Source organism: Toxorhynchites rutilus, chromosome 1 (genome assembly GCF_029784135.1).
Source record: "Toxorhynchites rutilus septentrionalis strain SRP chromosome 1, ASM2978413v1, whole genome shotgun sequence".
Taxonomy (NCBI): domain Eukaryota; kingdom Metazoa; phylum Arthropoda; class Insecta; order Diptera; family Culicidae; genus Toxorhynchites; species Toxorhynchites rutilus.
The window spans coordinates 140908993-140932481 of NC_073744.1; the positions used below are offsets into that span (position 1 = coordinate 140908993).

At 42.1% G+C, this 23489-nt stretch overlaps 1 protein-coding gene and 1 non-coding gene across 5 annotated transcripts in view; one reads left to right on the forward strand and one right to left on the reverse strand.

Annotated features, from left to right (window-relative positions):
- LOC129762761 (serine-rich adhesin for platelets-like) overlaps positions 1-23489 on the reverse strand; it is a 151167-nt gene that overhangs the window by 30131 nt on the left and 97547 nt on the right. For all 4 annotated transcript variants that reach the window (XM_055761281.1, XM_055761282.1, XM_055761283.1 and 1 more), the window contains 3 exons: positions 20655-20926; positions 13670-20583; positions 13451-13605 (listed from right to left, as the gene is read on the reverse strand). In XM_055761281.1, the coding sequence (XP_055617256.1) occupies positions 13451-13605; positions 13670-20583; positions 20655-20926 (7341 nt within the window). The remainder of the gene's footprint in view (positions 1-13450; positions 13606-13669; positions 20584-20654; positions 20927-23489) is intronic.
- Positions 10899-11043, forward strand: LOC129763675 (U4 spliceosomal RNA). Its single transcript, XR_008741010.1, has one exon. It is a non-coding gene; the product is annotated as a U4 spliceosomal RNA (small nuclear RNA).

A 23489-nucleotide genomic window follows, 5' to 3' on the forward strand; every position in this document is an offset into this window, starting at 1 on the left:
GAATCGGGACAAACCTTTCCTGCAAAATTAAAAATCCATCGATGTGAATATTCCTCGCTTTCATTCGATGAAGAGCGATTTCTCATGTTTCGAGCCACTTTCCATAATTTTTTCATTGACGTTTCTCGTGACAAACCTCCCACGAAATTTCGCCAATAAGCACGTTTTTTCCCTTTGATCAAGTTTTTAAATTGATTTTCAAGGTCCAAATACGTTTGAAAATTTTCAATGGTTCCACGTTTCCGAAAAGCTTTAAATGCATTCGATTTATCTCCATAAAGCTTGGAACACTGGCTATCCCACCATGGATTGGGAGGCCTTCGACGAATAGTGGAACCTGGGATGGGTTTCGTTTGAGCGCGAACCGCGCTGTCATAGATCAAACGAGAAAGGAAGTTATACTCCTCCAATGGAGGTAAACCATCTCTGGAATTGATGGCAAGAGCAATCGCGTCCGCATATTTTCGAGAAGCGTCGTCAAGTTGATGCCGTGTATATCGATTTCTCCAAGGCGTTCGACAAAGTTCCGCATGGTCTCGCTATCACAAAACTGAGCCGCCTCGGTCTTCCTTCGTGGATTGTTCGCTGGATAGAATCGTACCTTTCGTCCAGGAAAGCTTTCGTGAAGGTTCACGATGCCACATCGAATGCGTTTCAACTACCGTCCGGGGTTCCTCAGGGTAGTCACCTTGGTCCTCTCATCTTTATACTTTTTTTAAACGATGTATGCGACCACCTAAGCTGCTGCAAGCTCTTGTATGCAGATGACCTAAAACTCTACCGCATTATCAAGACGACGGTTGATTGCCTGGCTCTGCAAGCTGATATTGAACGCTTGTCATCGTGGTGTAAGATGAACGGAATGTTGGCAAACCCAGCCAAATGCAAAATCATCACCTTCAGCCGAAGTCGAACACCGGTCACGTTCGAATATTCGATGAATGAGTCACCGCTTGTGAGAGTATGCTCTATCAAGGACCTTGGGCTACTTTTAGACAGGAAATTGAGATTCAACGAGCACATATCGATGACAGTCACTAAAGCAAACTCCATGCTTGGCTTCCTGAGAAGAAATACAGCGCAATTTGACGACGTACATGCCATGAAGTCACTGTACTGTTCTCTGGTTCGCAGCGTATTAGAGTATGGAGTGCAGATCTGGGCCCCGTATCACAGTGTGCACGTAACACGTATCGAAAAAATCCAGAAACGTTTTATAAGAAGTGCATTACGGCGGCTCCCATGGACAAATCCCGACAATCTACCGCCTTACGAACATCGATGCGCGCTCATCGGACTCCAAACTCTGTCGAGCCGGCGTAGTTTTCTGCAAAGGCTGTTCATCTACGACGTACTAAGCAACAACATCGACTGCGGCAGCATACTGCAAAATATTAATATTCACGTTCCGAACCGCCAACTCCGAAGCACTTCCTTTCTCAGAGTTCAAGGGCACCGTACTACATACGGATATAACAATCCGCTAGATAGATGCTGTAGGCTTTTTAACGATGTGCACGATATTTTTGATTTCAACATAAGTAGACTAGTTTTTAAAGATAGAATTAAGAATGTCTAAATAGTCTGTGTGGTCTGTGACCAAAGATGGTAAAATAAATAAAAAAAAAATAAATAAATATTTTTTCCAGTCAATGTGTCTTGTGAGGTCATATGCCATGTTTATTGATTCAGAAGAATTCAACCCATTGGTGATAGAGATTTTGATTGGCAAGTGATCACTACCGTTGGGATTCTGGATTACATTCAACTTGCAATCTAACGATAGTGAATTCGAGCAAAGCGAGAGGTCAAGAGCACTTGGCTTAGCAGGAGGTTTAGGTACACGTGTTGTTTCCCCAGTGTTCAAAATCGTCATATTGAAGCTGTTACAAAGGTCATATATCAACGATGAACGGTTGTCATCGTACTGTTCCCCCCAGGCAGTTCCGTGAGAGTTGAAGTCTCCCAAAATCAACCGTGGCTCAGGAAGGAGTGAGCACATGTCAACAAGTTGCTTGCGGCTAACCGCAGCTCTCGGAGGCCAATACAAGCTGACAATACAGAGATCTTTGCCTCTGATGTTTACATGACAAGCAACAGCTTCAATCCCTCCAATAGGCGGAAGGTGTAGTTAAAATGTTATGAATTTAAAAAAAAATTTTTTTGAGGATAAGTGGAATAAATTGATTTTTCGGACCATTCTAAAAATGAAACCACTATATCGGTTCTGCATGGAATGGCTGTATGACTTTATATCAATATGGAACATTATACTTTGTAGTACTGAACGTAAATTATTATCTCTTTCTTATCGTTCGTCTAACTCGCAACCGAAATGTAAACAAACAAGTAGAAACAAAGATAGTGCGAGTTGCAGATCACTTTATTTCACTTTCCGTCTTACTCCAACTAGCAACTGTTTGTCTTGACCCATCAGTACGATTATTCGAACAGTATACGATTCTTCACTCACAAAAAAATATTCTTTGCTTCAATGGTCCGAAATATTAGCATCAGTAAATCAAATTTTGAAATTAAACCCTCAAAATGCACAATATCGATGTAGTAACAATTATATACCTATGCGAAATCGCTTAAGATCTTCTACTTTTGTTCACATTTACTACTCTTGACAAGTTCAATATTATAGCGCGCAGTTCGAATTCCAAGTAAAAGATACATCTCATAAACATAAATATGAAAATTGATAGTCTCTTTAAATATTTCATTTAAATTCCAAATAAGCTATTCAAATCGACCTGTCCGTCTTACCACTACTTTTATAAACAAATAAAACCCGATCCTGCTGGATCAAGGTGTTTCGGCTCCACAAACATGATTCTGTTCACAGCTTGGAAACTGAAAAATGACATCGTTACTCCTTCACAGTAGCTTATTGCTAATCCAGTTGAAAACGTCTAACAACACACCAAGTAAAGGCTTGAAGACTGTGGAGCAAACCCGACAATTATTCCTGAAAATAATCTTTTTTCATGTTATATCTCGCCGATCGAACCCACCTTGTTCCTCTTTACATCTTATTTTTTTCTGAAATTACCTTCAAGTCGGAACAAGAACGACACTGCTAGTCGTAGGTATTTCCTTTGCAGCTTGGGTGAATGTTGCGATTGTTCGATCAAGCACAGGTCTAACGAATTCAATGACAAACGTGTGTGATGGGCCAAACGAACGATTGTACTTTCGCCAGTCAATTTACCCCAAAACCACCGGGGATGTGTCGAGATCTGCGAAAGCTATGATATATCGCGGTCCAGATGCAGGAATAATTTTTCCTCTTGAAATCTTCATCATCACCATCGACGGAAACGTCAACGAGGCAAAATTAACTCACTGAGGATGGCGGCACAGCGTCAAGATACGTCTAATGAGAGTATTATAAAACTTAATCACGGATTGAGCGTATACGATGCGCAGTGGACGGAATGCTCGTGGAAGTAGAAAAGCAGGAAGGTAAACGGGACGCACCTTATAAAAAAGAAAAACATCAAAAGAGCGGCAAAACAACGGTTAAATGGATATTGGAGTTGCACCGTGCGTTAACATGTATTTTATCTGTTTTTACAGATTAGAGAAACAAACGGTTTTCGTTTTGCTGGCTTTCCGAGAGCTGAGTGATTTACATCACACGTTTATGGGTTTATTATTGATATACTTTACAAAAATGGATTCCCGTAAATTGAAATTTTCGAAACACTGAGTAACTGGCATAACTATCATCTGATCGATGATCAATAGTTTATGAAAAATATACCATCACCGTTCGAGCGGTGCAATTTTATTTGGAGAAGAAAAGTGTTCCATAAATGACGCCGGTAAGATGGAAAGGAAGTGATAAAATCATAAACGTTTCCCATAATTCCGATTTAGTGAACCATGAATGAACGCAATTTCACGGATTGTTGAATGCTTTTTACGATCGAAAGGTGCATTTTGATTTGATTTGTCTTATCTATCAATGTCAATCTGGTTTTGCGTTTTTACCCCGTTCAGTTTGTCGTTGAACCCTAGTTTTTTTGTTTTGTTTCAGTGGTGTGCTCATAAATGTGCATGAATGCACATAGAAAGTACTTCTATTTCTTCTATTACAATAAAAAGCAACATGTCGATTCAAAATCACCCATCAAAATGCACACCATCAGAGCAGAGTCAAAACTTTAAATCAAATTTTAATATGTGTTTGCAGATAGGTTTTTGTTTCGAATAAGATTATGAATTTAGAATTCAACCAAACGTCCCGAATACCAATTTTGCCCATCATCTACCCAATATAGTCCAGAGACGTTTTGTAGTGATCTAGCTAGCAACCATCATACCACAATGACGTATTATGATGGTTTGAGGCTAACGGAGTTCAATTCATAAAAAAAACTGAATATTTCTAACTCTGGCCGAAATGGGGTATTACGTGTAGCGAAATATTTTTCTAATTGGCAAAGGTCGGATTTCATATTACCAATGTCGTGAAAACATATTCCAATGAACAGGAATGGGAAATGCTGCATAACGTACTGTACTCGACGGTTATAGCTCTTTAAGGTTACGACATATTCTGGACGATTCTACCAGATATTATGGACGAAAAACTCGGTGATTGTCACTACACGGAACAAGGAGCGGTTCAACCGATTAAAAATGGTCGTGTATCGGACAAATTGCGGTCCACATGCTGTCAGATGTTTCTCCTATGAAAGAAGCAAACGGTTTCGTGACTCAGGCTTTGTTTATTTACCTTTTGACGAACCGGAATTGAAGTAATGGAGTATTTTTTATTTTTTTTTATCCCATCCGTTTATTAGGCTCATTTAGCAATTCAGCTGTCACAGAGCCGAATTTATTCGTATACATTTTTATGTTAAGATAACTATTGTTGTATATTATTTAGGCTTAAGATTCCTATCCATCGATAAACATTTGTTTTTTTTTTTATTTATAACACAGTAGCTGTTTGGGCCTAAGAATATTCCAATTCTATCGATACACAACACATGCCGCCTTTTTCGGCGTTAGAATATTCCTATTGTTCGAATGTTCACAGTTGGACTGTTCACAACGGGACTGCTGATATGAGGCTTCCATTGCTGTGTTAGAATTAGCACCAATTACCGATGCAGCAGATCGTAATGTGAGCGGTAAGGGACTGGGATTACCGACACATGATGATTGTTGCGTGGACGTAGTAGCTAGAATAACACACAAAGATGGTCAGTTGAGGGGCCCTGAGTTATTAGCTCATGATCGTTCGCTTAGTAGCGGACACGCAACCAATTAGGCTACTAAGACCCCCAAGTAATGGAGTAATTTGTGTAATTTGTGTGATTCGTATTTTTTAGTTGTTACAAAGAAAGAACAAAATTCAAATAAAATAATTCTATCGTTCAGAATAATAAACACCTAATATTTGTCGAGAAGTGAAATTGAATTTTAATAGGTTTATATACGTTTAGGAGTCAATAATACTGAATTTTAAGTATCTCTCATGATTTGAAACGCTAGCATTAATCGATGAAAAAATGTAGTTCGTGCATTTTTATTAATTCGATTACTTTCACCTTCAACAACAATACTTTCTCTATGTAGCGGATTATTATAAGAAGAGTAACACTTTTTTCCTCTCCTAATTATTAGATCTCTTTTGACATTTCAATTGGATTTTTTTGACAACCAATTCGATTCTGTCCACATGATCCAGGTTTAAAACGGTTTGCGGCTGTTGTTTGGAACAAGGTTCCGTACACACAATTTTGTATGAAGATTTAATCATGCACAAAACGCTTACAAAATTTGTATCCAAGCTGCTTCCAGTAGTATAAAACAACTCTCTTTTTAGGTTACACCGTGCTAGGAGATTAGAAAAAAGATAATGCAGAACGCGACGACGGAGATGAACTGCATTACAAACGAACCTTCAAGAATTTTTTTTTTCTTATGTGGTCTAGAGTCATCCAGAGTTGATTTTTGGACTTGTCAGAAGTGTCGATCTCAATTGGGAGGTTTTCATGCGTCCTTTTTCATCGAGTTGATATTTACCAGGCCCCCAAAATTGTTGATAGGCTGATCGTAGCATCTGGAAGTCGACCTGATGCAGATCTAACAATGGACTTTGTGAAGGGAAAACAGACTGATGAAAAAGTGTTGAAGATGGGAATGATAGTGTTCATGAGAAGACAGCAGTGATGAACACTGCAAAACCGAAAAGAGCGAATTAAAACAATGCGAATGAGATCAGTTTTGTCACTAACGAATGAGTCATAAGTAGTAGGATCATTCAACTCTGTCCAAGCATTCGAAAGACGCGCTCTCGGTGAAAACTCTATTCCGCGACCATTATCGTAAACAAACGAAAACTGTATTATATGTGTGTACAAGTACCTGCAGAGTTATTGATGAAGATATGCGTTTCAGAGTGTAAAATTACTCAAGTGAAACTTTTTGAATCCAAAGTATACACCTCTTGCTGGTTTGTTATTTTTGAGTTTTTCGGGGTTGAAACACGGGTCACATTTCTACTTCATATTTGGAATACAAACAAAAAATCTCCAATTAAGATGTGGCAAAATTGAGTGAACGGTTCAAGTTTTCCTTAAAAAGAAAATTAAAATCAGTTCACAAATGTTAAGAAATAACAAAAATCAATTCCCCTAGTATTTGGTATGGTTCCGTTTGGCGTCCAGCACTTCCTGTAAGCGCCGAGGCGAGATTTCTGGTCACCGTAAACGAAAGTGCATTCCAGATCTCCGTAATCGTAGTTCCGCTTCGTTCCCTGGATTTTTATTCTTCAGATGGTTCTTGATTTCTCACCATAGATGCTCAATAATGTTCAAGTCCGGTGATTGCGCTGGTAGTTTGAGTTGATTGGGACATTATGAAGCAGGCATATCCTCACCATGAAGTCAGTTTGCTTTGGGTCATTATTATGTTGAAAGTATTAATCAAGATGGGGACCCAATTTCTGAACAGGAGACTGCAGGTTACGTTTCAGGCAGATCAATTAAGCTATTTTGTCCATCGCCGAATCGATAAACTCCATAGTTCCTGTACCAGAAGCCGCCAATGTACCATACATCAACTGACTACCACCGTCGTGTTTCACTGTGGTAACCAAATGCTGAATCTGAAGCACCGATCCCGGTTTCCTCCACTCCACCTGTCTTCCATCCGATTCAAAGAGATTGGTTTTCGGCTCATCCGTATAAAAGACCCTGTTTAAGAACTCATTAGGTCTGTTTACATATGCCTTAGCAAACTGTAGTCGTTTTTTTCATATTCATATTCGAGATAAAATACTCTTCACGGCCAACACGACCTCTCAGATTGTTCCTGTATGCTGCTCTCCGGACTGTGTCTGAGCTGACAGGTCTTCCAATCAGGGCCCGAAATCATCGAATGTGAAAAATGAAGACCGACTCTACTCTCAGCAGCTTCGCATCGACTAGAACTGCTTCGGCAGGCGCCGGCAACAAAAAGTGACTAGAAAATGAATTGACTAGCGTTGACTAGCGAGAAAGATTGGTGAACTAGTCCAGTCAGTGGTTATTTTAACTGACGCGACTAATGAATACAAATCTGCTTCTTCATTCAACTGACTTCAATCCACACTTCCATTTCTCCCTGGCACTAATTTTACACCCGCGTACGCAATAAGATTTACGTCCATATAAAGATGAACGAAAACTTGATTTCTAATGCAAAAATTAGTTACCCCATCAATGGACTGTTTATTGTCTACCCATCGTGAACTCAAACCAACGAACTTAGACATTTATCAAGTATGCTATAAAGGTCCTCGCGTTAGAATTAGTAAATAGCACACACACACTGCACGCTATTTTATACGTGTGAGTAATTTTCGTGTACGATAAAAAGAAATATAGCTCACCTGTAGCGTATGTCATACCACGTTGAACTCAAACACCGATGCATCCATTAAGATACATGGGAAAGAGAGAGAGGAACGAATTCGTTTTGGGGGAAGTCACTTCAAAATGCAATGAAGTGATAAAATGACTAAGAACACGGCTTACAGAGACAAGGCTAGCTACTCCGGATCAGTCATGTTTTAGTGACGTCATCTGAGTCGTTGAAGTAAACAATGTGTTCTTATTTTTTATTTTTCGTGCTTAGTAAGTTTGTGCGTCGATAGTATAGTTGATTATATTTAACACCATGAATAATTTGATAAAACATTTATCCACATTTATCTCGGTTTTTCGGAAAGCGAAAGAATCTCTTTTTTGGCCCGATAATGTCATTTTCATAATTTATACACCCGCTCACAGCGCATTGAACCATTTTCGATTTTTCATTTCAGGAACATTTACGCGACAACTGGCGACTGTTTTCACTGACGACTCGGATGACGTCATCAAAAAAAAATGTTTACTCGCTAAAGAACTAGCCTTGTCTCTGTAAGCCGTGGACTAAGAAGAATGAAATGATATAGTCGAGTCGGTTGAGGGAGATAGCGACTAATCGCCCGACTGATTGTTTAGTCGTTTTGGCGGAGAAACTGCGTGAAGAAGCCAAAAGTTTGTAATAGGTTTCTTTCGCAATGTTCGCACAATTATTCGTGCATCATCAGAAGGTAGGATCCGTTTGCGTCTTCCACCCGTTTGTAGTTTTCTTTACTGTAAAGTGGGTTCTTCCGACAGCAGCTGCTATTTCCCGCAATGACTTTCTTCGACAAGTCTTACTAATTATCTTTGTATGTGTAACAATATCTATTTCTTTCCTCTTCTTGCTATTTTGAAAAAAAAACCTTTTTCAAACACCCAAAAAAAAAAGCAAAAACCATCACTGTCCAAGCAGAAGTTTGGTGTTGACATCACCCACTGACGAAAAAAAGTACGCTAATTCGCAAAGATCTTACTCAAAAGATTAATTTGTTTGGAGAAATTTAAGGTGTTCACTCAATTTTGCGATGCTTAGAATAGAGAAATTTTCGCATAGTTAATTAAATGTGTGTGTTATTAATATGCATCAAAAGATGAATGGTCTTCAAAATATTTTGAACCAAATAAATGGAGAGTATCGTCAAGTAACATGTGTATACTCAATTTTAAGGTTGACTGTACACCAGGGTTGCCATAACAAAATCTATGTTTTTGGTTTCAAAAAATCTTTTTTTATCTGAGTTTTTTCTTAGAAAATCTGTATCAAAATCTGTATTGAAAAGAGTCTTTGCGATCATTTGTCCGCTCTCAGCCATCACAGCAAAGAAGTATAATATTATAATTTATGCAACAATGTATCACACTTTTTCTAAACGAATTTTAATGTCTTGTGAACTTATTCACGAACCAAAACAGCGTTACTCAGTATAAACAAAAGTTGTCATCCATGCTTCAGGAAAGAAATAATGGAAAACTCCATGTATTGGGGCACTCTGTAGACGTAAAGGCCATTGTTCTGTATGTTCAAACAAGAACAAGATAAAAGGACAGAGTTTGAGCTTGGGTAGACGGTACAATTCGTAGTTGCTCTCCGTGATTGACTTGAACCTACCAAATTGCACAAAGAACACACAGAATGACGCTTGGGACTAGCAAATCATTCTCGTTGTGCAATTTTCGATGATTCGAGCTTTAAATGATCAATAACGACGCCGACCTTACAGTCACCAGGGGAATTGAAGGAATGTTAGTATGATATTCGCCGCCCGAAGGCCAGAAGGGTTGCCCCTATAGCGTGGTTCCCTAGCGTTTATCATGGAAGGGATAGTTGTTAGTAGGAATGGTTAAGAAAAATCAGGATTCACCACGGTAAGTGATGTGATTATGTGAATGTGAGCAATTGACCTCTCAACAAAACGAAAATCCGAGAATCTCATGTGTTACAACACGCGGCAGAGATTATCTTTAGGTATCCTGAGAAGGAAAACCTGTAAAATGGATTCTGGTATGATTCTAGTATTCATCGCATGTACTATTCATCGGAATTAAATCTGAGAAGGTATCCGAGAAAACTCCTCCAAGGCCAACCGATCCGGCGATATATTCCGTTATTCCTCACACCTACTCTGAGCCTGATCACGAATATCACCTCACGGTGAAAACGAGATGAAGTGTATATAATCTTGCATACAAATCATCTCGCCCTCACTACGAAGCGACGCTCGTAATGAGGCTCTCTGTATCACACTTCAATCGCGACGACGGAGAGTTATTTTTGGGAAACTTGAGAAGGTCACCGAGAAAACTTCCCTAGTAACAATGGTCCCGGCGATTTATTCTATTATTCACCGCGTGTACGCTTTTTCGCCGATCCTATTGGTTCCAGAGGAGCCCTCCCGGTCACTCGCCGTCGCGATTAGTAATCTAATTGCGAAGTCGGCGAGCCTTCCGCGGGAAACCCGAGAATACAACCGAGAGAACCTCTCCAAACGATTTTAGGGTATAATTTAGGAATGACACCTTCCGATTTTTTAAATTTTTCATTTTTGAATTTATATTGTCGGTTTTGAAATTTTTGAATGTTTAAATCTTGGATTTTAAATTTTTGAATTCACATGTTTAAGAACAGGATAAAAGGACAGAAACATAAAAACAGAAAGACGCAAAACTAATTATTTTTATGATACATGCGAAAACCAGGACTGCATTTTGGGGGTTATTTCGAAAGTTATCACACGAAGAAGAATTATAGCAAATATGTTTTGAACATAAACATGAAAAAATTGTTCAGTAAATACTAGTGATGAAACGGATAGTGGCGGCCGGATATTCGGCTCTTTAGTAGGAAATACAAAATTAAGAGAAACGGCGTGTTACATGGTGCAAACAGTGCGTTAAATGTGAGAAAGAAATAAACACATTTTGAAATAAAAATTTTGGACGAATATTTTTTTTAACGAATAATTATTTAGAATAAATATCCTATTTACCTTTGCGCAGTGGGGATAACGTAACCAATGAGGTTTTACCGAGATGCGATTATTGCTAGTTGAAAAAAATCCTATTTAACATTATATCATGTTTTCTACTAGAAATTTGGAAACGTTTTTTTTCTTGATAATGGTTTATATTATAATGAGTAGATTTTGGTAAGCGTATTGAGATAATTCTAATACTGGTTGAGTAAGAGTAAGAGTAACATGCAATCAGCAATCAATTATTTTCATTGAAATTGGGAACGAACTTAGAACACTTACTTCACCACAAATCGGAATTACTCTGAACGGCGACACATTCACTAATTTGTAGACTCAAAAACTATTAGCTTTGGTGGAGAAGTGCGTTGGGCTTTTATATATTCGAGGTATTTTCGCATGTTGCTGCATCAAAAAAGTATTTGGATTAGGACAAAGAACACCGAACTTACTTCATATGAGAATATCTTTTAACGCAGGAGAGGTCGTTTTAGCTACATAGAAGAAAATCCAAATTATCTGATTGCAACCCGAGGTTCAAGTCAGACCAGTTCGCGAAACGCAAACAGACAGACAAAAAATCATCAATATCAAAACATCATACAAAAATATCTTGAGATGAATCTTCTGAGAATAACAGCTCCTTGTCGTCTTCAACGCCTGTTAAACGAAACGAAAGCGATGAAGCTGAATAAAACGTTTGTAATATGAGTTGACAATAATTTAATTTTAATAACAATTTTCACATGTCAGTAATAACACCTTATTTTTAATCATGTGTGAATGATGTTTATATGCTATTATTTTATAATTTATATAATGTTAATAACAAGTTTTTTTTTCAAATACCCGGTATCCGGCCGGATAGCAAGTATTGACAAGATAGGTCGGATACCGGATATCCGTTTCATCTCTGATAAATACTTATCAGAAGTTCACAAAAAATAAAGGAATCTTGTTCATCTTTCATTATCTCACAAGTTATACATATACTGCATATAATCTCACAAAGTTATACCTTATTGCTTTTTCAAGTAAATATAATTGCGACTAGTAAGACACACATGTAGAAATTAAATACGATCGCAAGGGGTTAAAATTATAAGATCAATTTTGAAACATAATCTTAGCTTTAGTATCATTGATTGACAATGTTATTATGAATTTGACGGTGTTGATGGTATCCACGTAAAAATTCGCATTCACTGTACTTGAGTAGGAAAATGACGAACAGTGTTATTTATTTATTGTAAAGTATGAATAAAATTGGTGAATTGGGATAAAATATTATTGAGATCAAGCCATTACTAATATTGGACCCTTATTTTGGAAAATCTGTGAATCTGTATGAAAACCAAAAAAAAATCTGTAATCTGTATCTACAGATTCTTGATTTCAAAAAATCTGAAAAATCTGTATAAATACAGATTATTCTGTAGATATGGTAACCCTGCTGTACACCAGCATCGATGAACTCTCTTCAATCAGAGTCTGCTAATGAGGTTCAATAGCGAATTCTGCAATACAACCAATCTTAATCTAAAACGTTAGCTTCGAAGAAAAATCATGGTAGATTCAACTATTTCAGATCACCGAACTCGATCGGTTTGGAGAACGACGAAACAAAAGGCAATAGTGAATAAATAATTTGATTAGTCCTTCTTTCGATCGCTGGTTTTCTTCCAACCAAAGTAAAAAGGCACATATCCGATCATTATCGTATATATCCGAAGCAAAATATCGATTAGAATCGATTAGGTTCAGAAAAGAAAACATAAGCGTTACGTTTCCGGCCAGCCAGCATCAACGGCATCATCACCATTATGTACGCAAAGTCTGGCCCGCATTAGTTCTATTTCTGGTCGTTTGGTATCCAATGTGTACCCCAATGGTAGCAGCTGTGCTCGTTCATTAACCGGGAAATACGTGGCGGATTCTTTCTTCCCGCTGAAGAGAAAGAAACATCAGGAAAAGCGATCCGGAATTAAGCACACACATGGGGATGGCAATAAGGACAAGAAACAAAGAGCAATGGGTGTCCCGGCTGCTGCTGCTGTTGTCGCTCTGTTTCGCTCTAGATGACACTGACGTGACGAATGGAATCACGTGATTGGCACCGCCTTGTTGGAAGTTTTGGTCAAGTAGTTCAAACTGTCAGTGAACATTCGGAACTGATTAACTTTCCGATTGACCAACGACAATGTATGATAATTCTGTCGATACCAACGCGGTCGACCTTGACCATGGCACATTGCGTGAATCGAAAACATTTGTTCGTATTTTTACTTTCTTCTTTGGGGTAACACAATCATAGTAAGCTGTGTATTACCGGCATACGCCTTGAATACTAGATTAATGTGTTTCGCACGCGCTGTGACGGCTGCCGACACACAGACGCACATGACTTCTAATTACGGTCATTGGCTTTCTTCATTGCCTTTAGTATTGGTTTAGACACATTAAAGCGATGCAGAAACATATTTGCGAGATAAAATGGTAATGAACCGTGGTTGATGATGTTTGCCCCGTTTTAATGGGTACATTAAAAACATCGATTTGGCCTACCTTTTGCGATCCGGGTACGGTGCCGCTCGTGGATTCTTCCTTCATGCTACTCGTGACCATTGACTCCATGCCACTCATAAGGACCGAAGCACCAAGGAATTTGTTCAGCAAAGCCCGTGCCTCCCGGTCCTCTTCGGTATCGTCACTTTCTTCCACTAGAATTCAATACAACGCGATAAGCATGTCTACACACCCAACAACTCGTCGCTGCAAACTCACCATTGTCGGCATTGCGCATCCTCTCCAGCACATCCTGAACTCCAGAAACGCGGCTTCCATCGTTCAGGAACGATCGTGTCTGTCTGCTGCTGCTGCTGCTACGATTTTTGCGAAACACAACTCCATCTTCGACCTCTTCCTCGTTTGTTTCCGTCCTGCCGGATGTCATGAAGGAAGCTGACGAAGTGGATGTCATAATACTTTCGCGCAGCGCTTTTTTCGAAATGGCGGAGGATGACTGCAGCTCGACATCGTTCTCGTCGAAATCGATCGATCCCGATCGGGCGGAACTTATTTCACCCGGTGTCGACGCCCGGCTGGAATGACTCTGGGCAGAGCGGAGAATCAGTCCGGCCTTGGGGTAGTTCTTGTCCGAGGTGAGGGACGATGAGGATTCCTTGTGCACAAACCGTTCAGTCAGCTCCTTCACGGAGCCACGATGCTGTAGCTTCGAGGGTCGACGATGCGGAATGTCCTCCAGTGTGCCAATCTCCTCCGCGGTTACGTGACTGCCTCCGTTGGTGATTTTTTCAACCTTCGTCAACGAAATCAACCCTTTGCGGGAATTTTCCCGCTCCAACCGCTTGTCGCGCACGATCGCCAGGTTACGCTTGCTTTCCGAGAGGTTTAGATCTTCAAAATCCCTTACGTCGGATGAATAAACAGTGGTCTTGCGTTCCCCTATGGGGGCGGATCCGTTCTCCGAGTACAGCGCTTCCGACACGCTGCTCCCCGATATTTTGGAAGTTGTTTCGTAGTCTGAACCCGTTTCGGCAGGCTTTTTCTTCAACGCACGGATGCCGAACAGTGGGAGACCGTTTTCGTCCGTTGGTCCGACGCCATAGCTGGATGTAATACAGTCGGTTGGTTTCATTTCCTTGGGAACATCCCGAATTGTGGTGATTGTTTTCTTCGTTGTGGTATTCGTCGTTGAGGCCGTCTTGAAGTTGCGTGTGTTTTCGGATGCCTTTTTCAAAATGTTGCTGGTAGCCCATATCGGTTTGTCATCCTTCGGTTCTGTCGGAGCAATTTTCTCGGTAACCTTAGGCGTTTTTGTAGGGACGGTAGTGGAAATCTTTCCATTCATCGTCGTGGACTTGGGCTTGGTTGGGCTTGAACTACGTTGAAGCGTATCGCTTTTCTTCTCCACTTCAACCGTTTTCACAGAACGAACTTCCGTATCCTGAACGCCTCTCCTCGTCACCCTTGTCGGGCTCGGTTCCTTCCTTTTCGGGCTCGTATCGCGAACTCTGCTGCTGTTCATTTTAGTTGTAGTTGTAACCGTCGTGGTCGTTGTGGTAGAAGAGTTCGGTTTCTCTCCCATCTTTTTGACCAACCGAATCTGGGCACGAATACGTCTGCGTTGTTCGTAACCGGTGACCGTTTCCAGCATTTTCTCCAACAGCTCCAAGTTGAAAATCTCCTCGAAGTGGGGAATGTCTGCCGAACTCTTGCGCTTGACCAGAGCAGGAATGACATTCCGCCCGGAATCTGTACGCTTCAGTTCGACGCCAAATTTGTTCGATGGTTTCGACGGTGCAGCTTCCTGTTGATGAACTTGCTCTTTCAGTTCAGCTATTCGATGTGTGCTGTCGATGGATTCTCGGCGGCTTGTGTTCATATGTTCCATGGAGCTAACCGTGTGGCTCATGTAGGAAGGTTTATTGCCAGGTGTTGGGGTGTCCCGTGAAACGGAGCGCTCGTACTTTTCCGTGATCGAAGGTCGCTTGGCATGCGTTACCGATGACTCTACGCATTCCTCCTGTGTCGTCGTCGTTGTGGATCGACCAACATTGGCAACTTCCATTTTCGATGAGGAAATTTTCTTCTCGAAAAGGTTTTTCTTCGTGGATACGGTGTCCTTAATGTATGCCGGAGTTTTTGGAGTTCCGCTATCGCGGCGAGTCTTGGGAGCCTCTTGTGTGGGTTCCTCCGGTGTTGGCTTCCGCGATTCAGGTTCAGCCTCTGCTTGATGCTTCCTGAATACACCAATGTCGGTTAGTCGAACATCTTTTTGATTTTTCGATTGATCCGCCTTCGGTTCCCTAGCCACCGTCACCGTAGCTTGTTCCTTCTTTCTACGATCTTCCCAAATCGATGGTCGGGAAAGGATATCCTTCTGGCGGGCGATCTCCGCTGCAGTTGATTTGTTACTGCTTTCGAAGATTTCCTTTGCTTTCTTCACCGCTTCGGTACTTCTCAACGTAACGGTCTGAGGAACCTTGTCCCTCGGTTTCGTCAAAGCAGTCGTAGTATATCTATCAACAATGTTAGTCTTCTGATCGAGTTCTGCGCCTTCCTCGTCCCGCTCCTGTCTGGTGGTCTGTTTCATGATATTCTTCACCAATTCGGGAGATTTCTGGGGAGCATTCGAGCCCGCGATGAACTTTTTCTTCTTCTCCGACACACTCAGCAGCGATTCATCCTTTTCAACCAACCAACTCTGGTCCATTTTCTCCACTGTTTCCCGTGTCAGGGAAGTTCTGTTACTGTCATTCGTAGAAAACTTGGACACCCTCTCATTTACGTTCGCGCGGCTCTCATCTGGCTCCAATGTGTCGATCTCGCGATCCGGAGTAAACGGTTTGGATGTCTTAATCTTCTTAACCTCCTCCGCGGTCGAGATAAACTTAGTCACCTTGTCCGACACACTCAGCAAACACTCGTCCGACCTGAGATGTTCGTCCAGTTCTTCGTACTCGTGACGCACGAAACGGTTCGGCGCCGCTTTTGTTGCCGTGTCATCCTTCAGTCTGTTCGCTTCCTCGACGAACTTGGACACCTTTTGGGTGACGCTCAGCAGCGACTCGTCATCCTCGGTCACCCGATCCAGATTCGTGATGCGACTAGCACGAGCAGCCCGCACTTCGTGATCTTCAATTTCACTTATTTCACAGCCGATGTACTCGTTGGTAGCTTCCTCGAAGATGGGGATGTTGTTGACCCTCGGGGCTTGACGGGGTTCATCGTCTGGTTCCTGAACGGCGTCCGGGTAGCGTGGCTTCCCGGTGTCCTCGTCGGGCGAGACGGGAATCGGAATCAACCGATTTGGGGTTGGTTCTCGTGAGGATTTCGCCTGCTGGATGTCAATTACGACGTTGTCCAGATTGTCGGAATCGATCGTGGCCTTGGTGGAGAGATTGATTGTCTTTGTGGTTACACACTTAACTGGACGTTCGGTTTTTTTGGGTGATGCTGTAGTGTTGTTGCTAGTGGTGGACGTTTTGGTAGTGTGCGTTTTCTTCGTGGTGGTGTTCGATTTCAACACGTTATCACTAGAGGATCGCGAGTACTCCTTGTCCGCTCTGGCAGTTGTTCGATACACGGGAGCAGAATCCTTCCTATCGGTGGCTGGATGTCTTCTAGAGCTGGTAACTGTAGTGGTGGTCGTCTCCACTGTAGTGACCGTTTCATCGTCGATTTCATTGTCGGAAATACCGGTATCTTTGTCCGATTCTGGTTCTGTGAAATCATCAACGATTTTCTTGGTAGTCTTAATGGTTTTAGCCGATCTAGATGATCTATCATCTACAATGATCCTAGCTTGCACGGGCTTCCGTACTGGTTCAATTTTGATCTTGGCTACTGTTATGTGATGTTTACCCTTATCAGTTTTCGTGGGACTGCTATCCAATGGTCTTCGTTTATCTGGACTTGTAGCTGGTGTCCTGGATTTATTGGTGGTAGTGCGTATTGTTTTGTCAACAACCGTTTCCGACTTCTCGTTGTGCGTTCTACGTTTAACGTCGAAATCGGACGAAGATTTGCTCGTTACTGCTCGACTGCTCGTGGACCTTCGGTCGAATTTATTGTCCGAAGTTTGCTTGGCGAGAATCTTATCGGACTTCTTGGCGTCAACCTGCGGCTGGATTGTGATCTCTGTGACGGACATATTTTTACCCTCCTTATTCTGGTTGACGAGGATATCGGCCTTCGAGGTTACCTTGCTCTTCACTACCGTGGTCTCAGTTTGAGCTGTGTCACGAGAAGTTTTCCTCATCGGAGATGTTGTCGAAGGTTTACGAGTTGAAGGTTTCTCGTGCTGCGTAGGAGATTTGCGGTTGATTGTGTCAGTTGGAGTCGTGGAACGTTCCTTCGAACGGGAGCATCGGGGTGGTGAGGTTTCCTTCGTTTCGGGTGACTTACGAACAGGGGTCTGCTCACGTGGATGGCGTTCCGGAGATGGATGAGAGACTTTTCTGACGGAGAAGCTTTCGAGCGGCTCAGATGGCTTCATCAATGGTGACCGATGTGGAGAAGGTTGCGAAGGTTTACGAACGGGAGAGGCTTCCTTCGATTCGGATGGCTTCCTGGTTACATTCAGATCTACCGGACGCCGGTCGGGTGAAGGCTGAGAATACTTGCGAACCGGGGAACTTTCCTTCGAATCAGAAGGTTTCCTCATTGGTGACTGTTCTTTCGGGCGATCGGAGGACGGCTGAGAAGGTTTTCGAATAGGAGATGGGCTTTTTGCTTTTTCAGTTGGAGTTTTATGGGGTGACTGCTCTTTTGAACGACGCTCCGGAGAGGCCTGTGAGTGCTTACGAACGGGGGAGATGTTCCTGTAATCCGATTGCTTTCCAGCTGGCGATTCTTCCTTCGGTCGACGATCAGGCGATGGCTGGGAGTATTTGCGAACGGGAGACGACTCCTTAGATTCCGTCGGTTTTTTGGCTGGTGACGATTCCTTTGGACGCCGATCAGGAGATGGTTGGGAGTACTTACGCACAGGAGACGATTCCTTCGGTTCGCTAGGTTTTACAGTGCTTGTTCCCGCATCCGGACGACGATTTGGTGATGTTTCATAGTATTTCCTGGTGGGGGATGTTCTTGATTCGGAAGGTTTTCGATCTTGCGAAGTCTCCTTAGTACGGGTTGGCTTGTCCTTCTCAGGCTCCGGAGATGTTTTATGTTGTGTTTCCACCATTCGCTCGTAATCGAGGAAGTCGTTTGTTTTACGTGTAGTCTGCTGCTTGCTGGATTCCTGGTTCGTTTTGACTTCATTCTCCATTTTCATACGCTTCTCTCGTGTTTCAGAACTCAGCGTGTTGTCGTATGTGCTGAAAATGCTGGATGTGACATTATCCACCACCTCCTCTTCCGTATCAACATTCCCGGGCATTCCGAGGATCTTGCGGCAACGTTCTTCGAAGGTTTCACTTCGGACCAGCGGCGGTTTCTGTTTCGGTGCCTTCTTTACTGGTGGTTCATCTTTTTCTGGCACCGATTTCTTCTTGTCCATATCAACTTCCTCGACGGTGGTGGTCACCTCAATGTCATCGGTTACGTTCTCGAGCTTAACGTTGATAGTGATATCATCTAGGTCGGTAATTTGGCTCTTGGTGGTGAACACCTCTACATCGTCACGAACACGTTGCTGAAGATTGTCGTTCGTTGAAACCGTTATGGTCGTATCGATATTGAAGCTTTCGGAAGAATTTTCCCGCACCAGTTTGGCGGATGTCGTTTTTGTGTCCCGAAGTTTCTGTGGTGATGTACCACGCGAGTTGTTTACCGTGCAGAACGGAGCCGCGTCTTTAGGGGTTTTGCTCGGGGAAGTATGTCTGGAAAGTTTGTCGGGAGACGGTCCCCTAGGGGTCATGTCCGGTGTGTTTTGTGGGACCTTTTTCGGACTAGTAGAGCGCTCCTTCGGCTTACTTTTTTCTACAATATCAGACGAATCAACCACCGACGAAGACTCGTGGATTGTGTGTTCCTTGTAGTTCGATTGTCTCCTCTCGGATGTAAGCGTTGGTTTCATGTAGTCTTTGCTTGAGACGTCTGTGCGGCTGGAACGTGTCGTGGTGTGAGTACTCAGACGGCTGGTGTCGGAGTCCCGCGAAGGTGAACGTCTGTTTCGATAGGACTTATCGGGACTGACGCTTGACCGCCCGGTGGTCGAGTTCGAACGGACCGAGCGAACGCTACCGGTCGGAGAAGCGCAGCGCAGAGAACGAGCAAACGAATCGTGGGCTGCATCGAGTTCAACGGTGATCCTGTTGTAATTATTAGTAATTTCGTGTTGTTGCTGCTGCTGTTGCTGATGGTGTTTCTTAATCTGTTCGTTTCTTTGAGTGTCGGTACGTTCTTCAACAATGAACTGCTGATTGATGACTTTGTCAGCAACGTCTTTCTTCGTGGTTTGGATTTCGGTTTCATCTCGAGTCGAGAACTTAGAGTTTATCTCCGAATCACGTCTGACATGGGACTCGTTCGTCACCGTCGAGCTCTTCGAAGGTGCGTCGACCCTTTCGTACGAGCGGGTTGTCACCGTTGTGCCATCCTCGAGCTTTTTAGTAACCGTGATCATCTTAGTGGTAGGGTTGATGACGGTGACTTCTCGCTGGAGTACCTCACCAGGAAGCTCCATCAGCCTGAAAGCCTCACTAACACGGTCCGGGTCCTTCGAAAGATGCTTGCTAGATATGTTTCCATCGATTTGGTGCGTGAGGAGATTCGATTTTGTGTGCTCTTCGCGGGTGCTACTGGTGAAAGTGTCAACTCCTTTGCCTTCTGACAACAGGGTGTCCCTTTGATCGTGACGCACCGGTACAAAATCTGTTTCATCTTCAATTACATGCTTCGAACGGATAATTTTCGAAGAAGACGAAATAGTTGATGAAGATTTTTTCTCGATTTTGCAACCGTTGTCACCTTCGACCACCGTATTCTCAGTGAGGAAAGTGGACGATTGATCACCCTTGCTGTGGACAAAATTTGTATCGTCACCCTCGAAGCGTTCGCTTTGAGCTTCTTCGTTCTTGCCACTGAACGACGTCTTACCGCCATCGATTTCTTTTGTGCCTTCAGTGGTTGCCGAGCTTCTCACCGTGTGCGTCTTGCCATCGGCACTTACCTCCTGCGACGTCGTGATATGCCAGCCACTATTGTCTGAAGGAATTACGGTACCGAATCTAAACGAGGATGGAAAAAACAACATTGCAATTGAAAGAGTTACACGAGCCGAGAACTGCCGTAACCATACCGGGTGGGACTTTCCGAGTCTCTGATCTCCTTGGTTTTGAAACTCTCGAAGCTATGGTCGGCCAGAGAATCGCCGTGACTACCGGTGACAGAGTTCTTGGACAAACTGAACTTGGTGCTGGTGTCCTGCTGCTGTGCCATGATGACGGCACTGATCGATGAGCCGACGAAGCTTTCTACTGGGGCGTACAGTTCCTTCAGGCGCTCCTCGCGCAGTTTGTACATATGCGCACGGATCTCCCGTTTACGACCAAAGTCCTCCGCCTCGTGCCACTGTTGGAAAAGGAAGAGACAAATGAAGAATACTGCATAAGAATTTGTGAACCAACTTCGAATAAAGTATGCATATTGATAGGGATACCATCTGGTCGGTGATGAAAATCAGGACACCTGTCACGGTTACGATTATGACCAAACTATTGTAATTCTTTGAGATATAAATAAATAAAAACACGGGTATTTATTTATTTAACGTACTTCTGGGGCGATCCATGCGGTGAAAATACTCTGGAGATGATAGCTTCGCTCTTTTTACGAGCACATCATTTTTTTGGCGTTTCAAAGTCATCAAACATCAAGTGCAATAGTACCGAAGTACAAGCCACGAGTATGAAACGCAAGAGCTCCTTCTGCAACCCAAACCTTCTGAGTGATTGGATTTCTGCACCATATAGTTCAGCATGGAGTGGATGTCAATCGAGTATACTGGGGATGTTTCGGTGTTTGCATAAGCTTTTCCTAATCAGAACTACCTGTAATGTTTCATTGTTGATTTCAAACTTCTGTTTCAACAAAATGGCTCAATCTAAATACCGCTATGAGCAACATATCACATATGCAGTGTTGGCCTCATAATCCTTAAGTTCTTTTGTAAAAAGGGGTACTTCTGGCGCGATTTGTCGGTAAAATGAAACTTCCGTTTAAACATTTGAAAAAAAATTAACTTGGAATATCGAGACAAAAACTCGGTAATTGCCACTATTAATAACACAACGATGGAAGCGTCATATCAACAGTCCCACTATGAACAGTCCAACTGTGAACATTCGAACAATAGGAATATTCTTACGCCACCTGTTGATTGCACTTGATTGAAAAATCACAAAACCAATTGTATTTGGTCGCAGTATTAAATGGACAGAAAACATAAAAATAAACTCTTTCACATGAATGTATTTTTCAATTCCCAGGGAAACTGGCAGATTATTTTTCAGCAGCGATTAGATCTTTCCGGAATTTTCTCGATGCTGAATGGCATCCAAACGAAAAAAAATCCTCGCGTGTACGTGTGTGTGGCGGCTGCTTCGATGTCTTCCCGGGAAACAGTTTTTCGTTGCTGATACTCTCTTGGTCACCTTAACTTCTTCTGATGGCTCGACTTTTCTGCCCTCCCTCACAGTTGCAAACAAACTGCATGTCTTTCAGGTCAGGCCAGGCCAGGTAATGAATCCCTCGATCTCTCGCCGTTCAGCTTGTTTAATTACGATGATGCCTTGTCGATGTCCTCACGAAAAATGAATGCGTTTCAGGTAAGGTAAGGTATTGTATTATAGAGACTTTAAACTTTTTAAGTTCATTCGTCTCTAGCCTTGAGAAAGACACTTTTGGAAAACTTTACTCTACTCCAGCATTACACCCCCACCCTCTTGCCTTGAGAAAGGCACTCGATCCCTCTCCGTCCAGCTCGTCCAGCAACGATGTTGTCCAGTCGGTGTCCACGCAACGAATGATGAGTAGAGACGTCGGTTAATCGTTCGATTAATTCAAATAATCGAACATCTGAAATCATAATCGAGTAATTTTGTATCGAATAATTGAAAATCAAAATATAAATACATCGAATAATTGTCGCTGTAATCGCGATTAATGAAAAAAGGAATCTTTCTCAAGGTTAATGCATTTCTAGGTTAAGAATTAGGCAATATATTTTTTTATCCAACATTTTTTTATCCTACCATGTAACATCGACAACCGGATAGACCACGCGACCAGAAAAACAACGTGATACGTGATTATTACAAGAAATAAATATTCGCTCGATTAATCGAGTATTTAAAGACAATTATTCGAATGAATCGAATATTGAAAAATGCCCCAACGATTAATCGATAATCGAATAAATGAAAAATTTAGACATCAATAATGATGAGCGTTTCACCACCAGAATATCGCTTAAGTATGCTTTTTGTGCGTGATTGAATCGGAAGAAGGTGTGGTTTACGATGGCAATTTGGAAGGCAAACTAGAGGGGATTGAACTCTCTGAGTTTGAAACTTTCAACGACTGAGCAATAATCGATATAATTTATATAATTTTCGCGAAGCGAAACATTTTCCGTTGCGCGCGCATACAATATTGGATACGGAAATTTTCTACTGATGGGGAAGAATAAATTTCAGAAACATTCCTATTAATTGCGATTGATTGAAAAATCACAAAACCAAATGTATTTGATTGCAGTGTTACATGGATATAAAACATTAGAATAAACTTTTTCGCATCAATGTAATTTTCAATTCCCAGGGGAACTGGCAGATTATTTTTCAGCAACGATCAGTTCTTTCTAGATTTTCCTCGATACACGAAGTCCACCAGTGGTTAATGCTTACTCGATAACCACCTGTTAAAAGCACTTGATTGAAAAATATTTGATCGCAGTGTCACCTGGATAGAAAACATTAAAATGAACTCTTTCGCATGAATGTATTTTTCAGTTCCCAGGGAAACTGGCAGATTATTTTTCAGCAACGATTGAATCTTTCCGGAATTTTCTCGATGCTGAATGACAACCATCGTACTTCATAGTTAGTTGTAGATGCTGGTCCTGGAGGCCCTC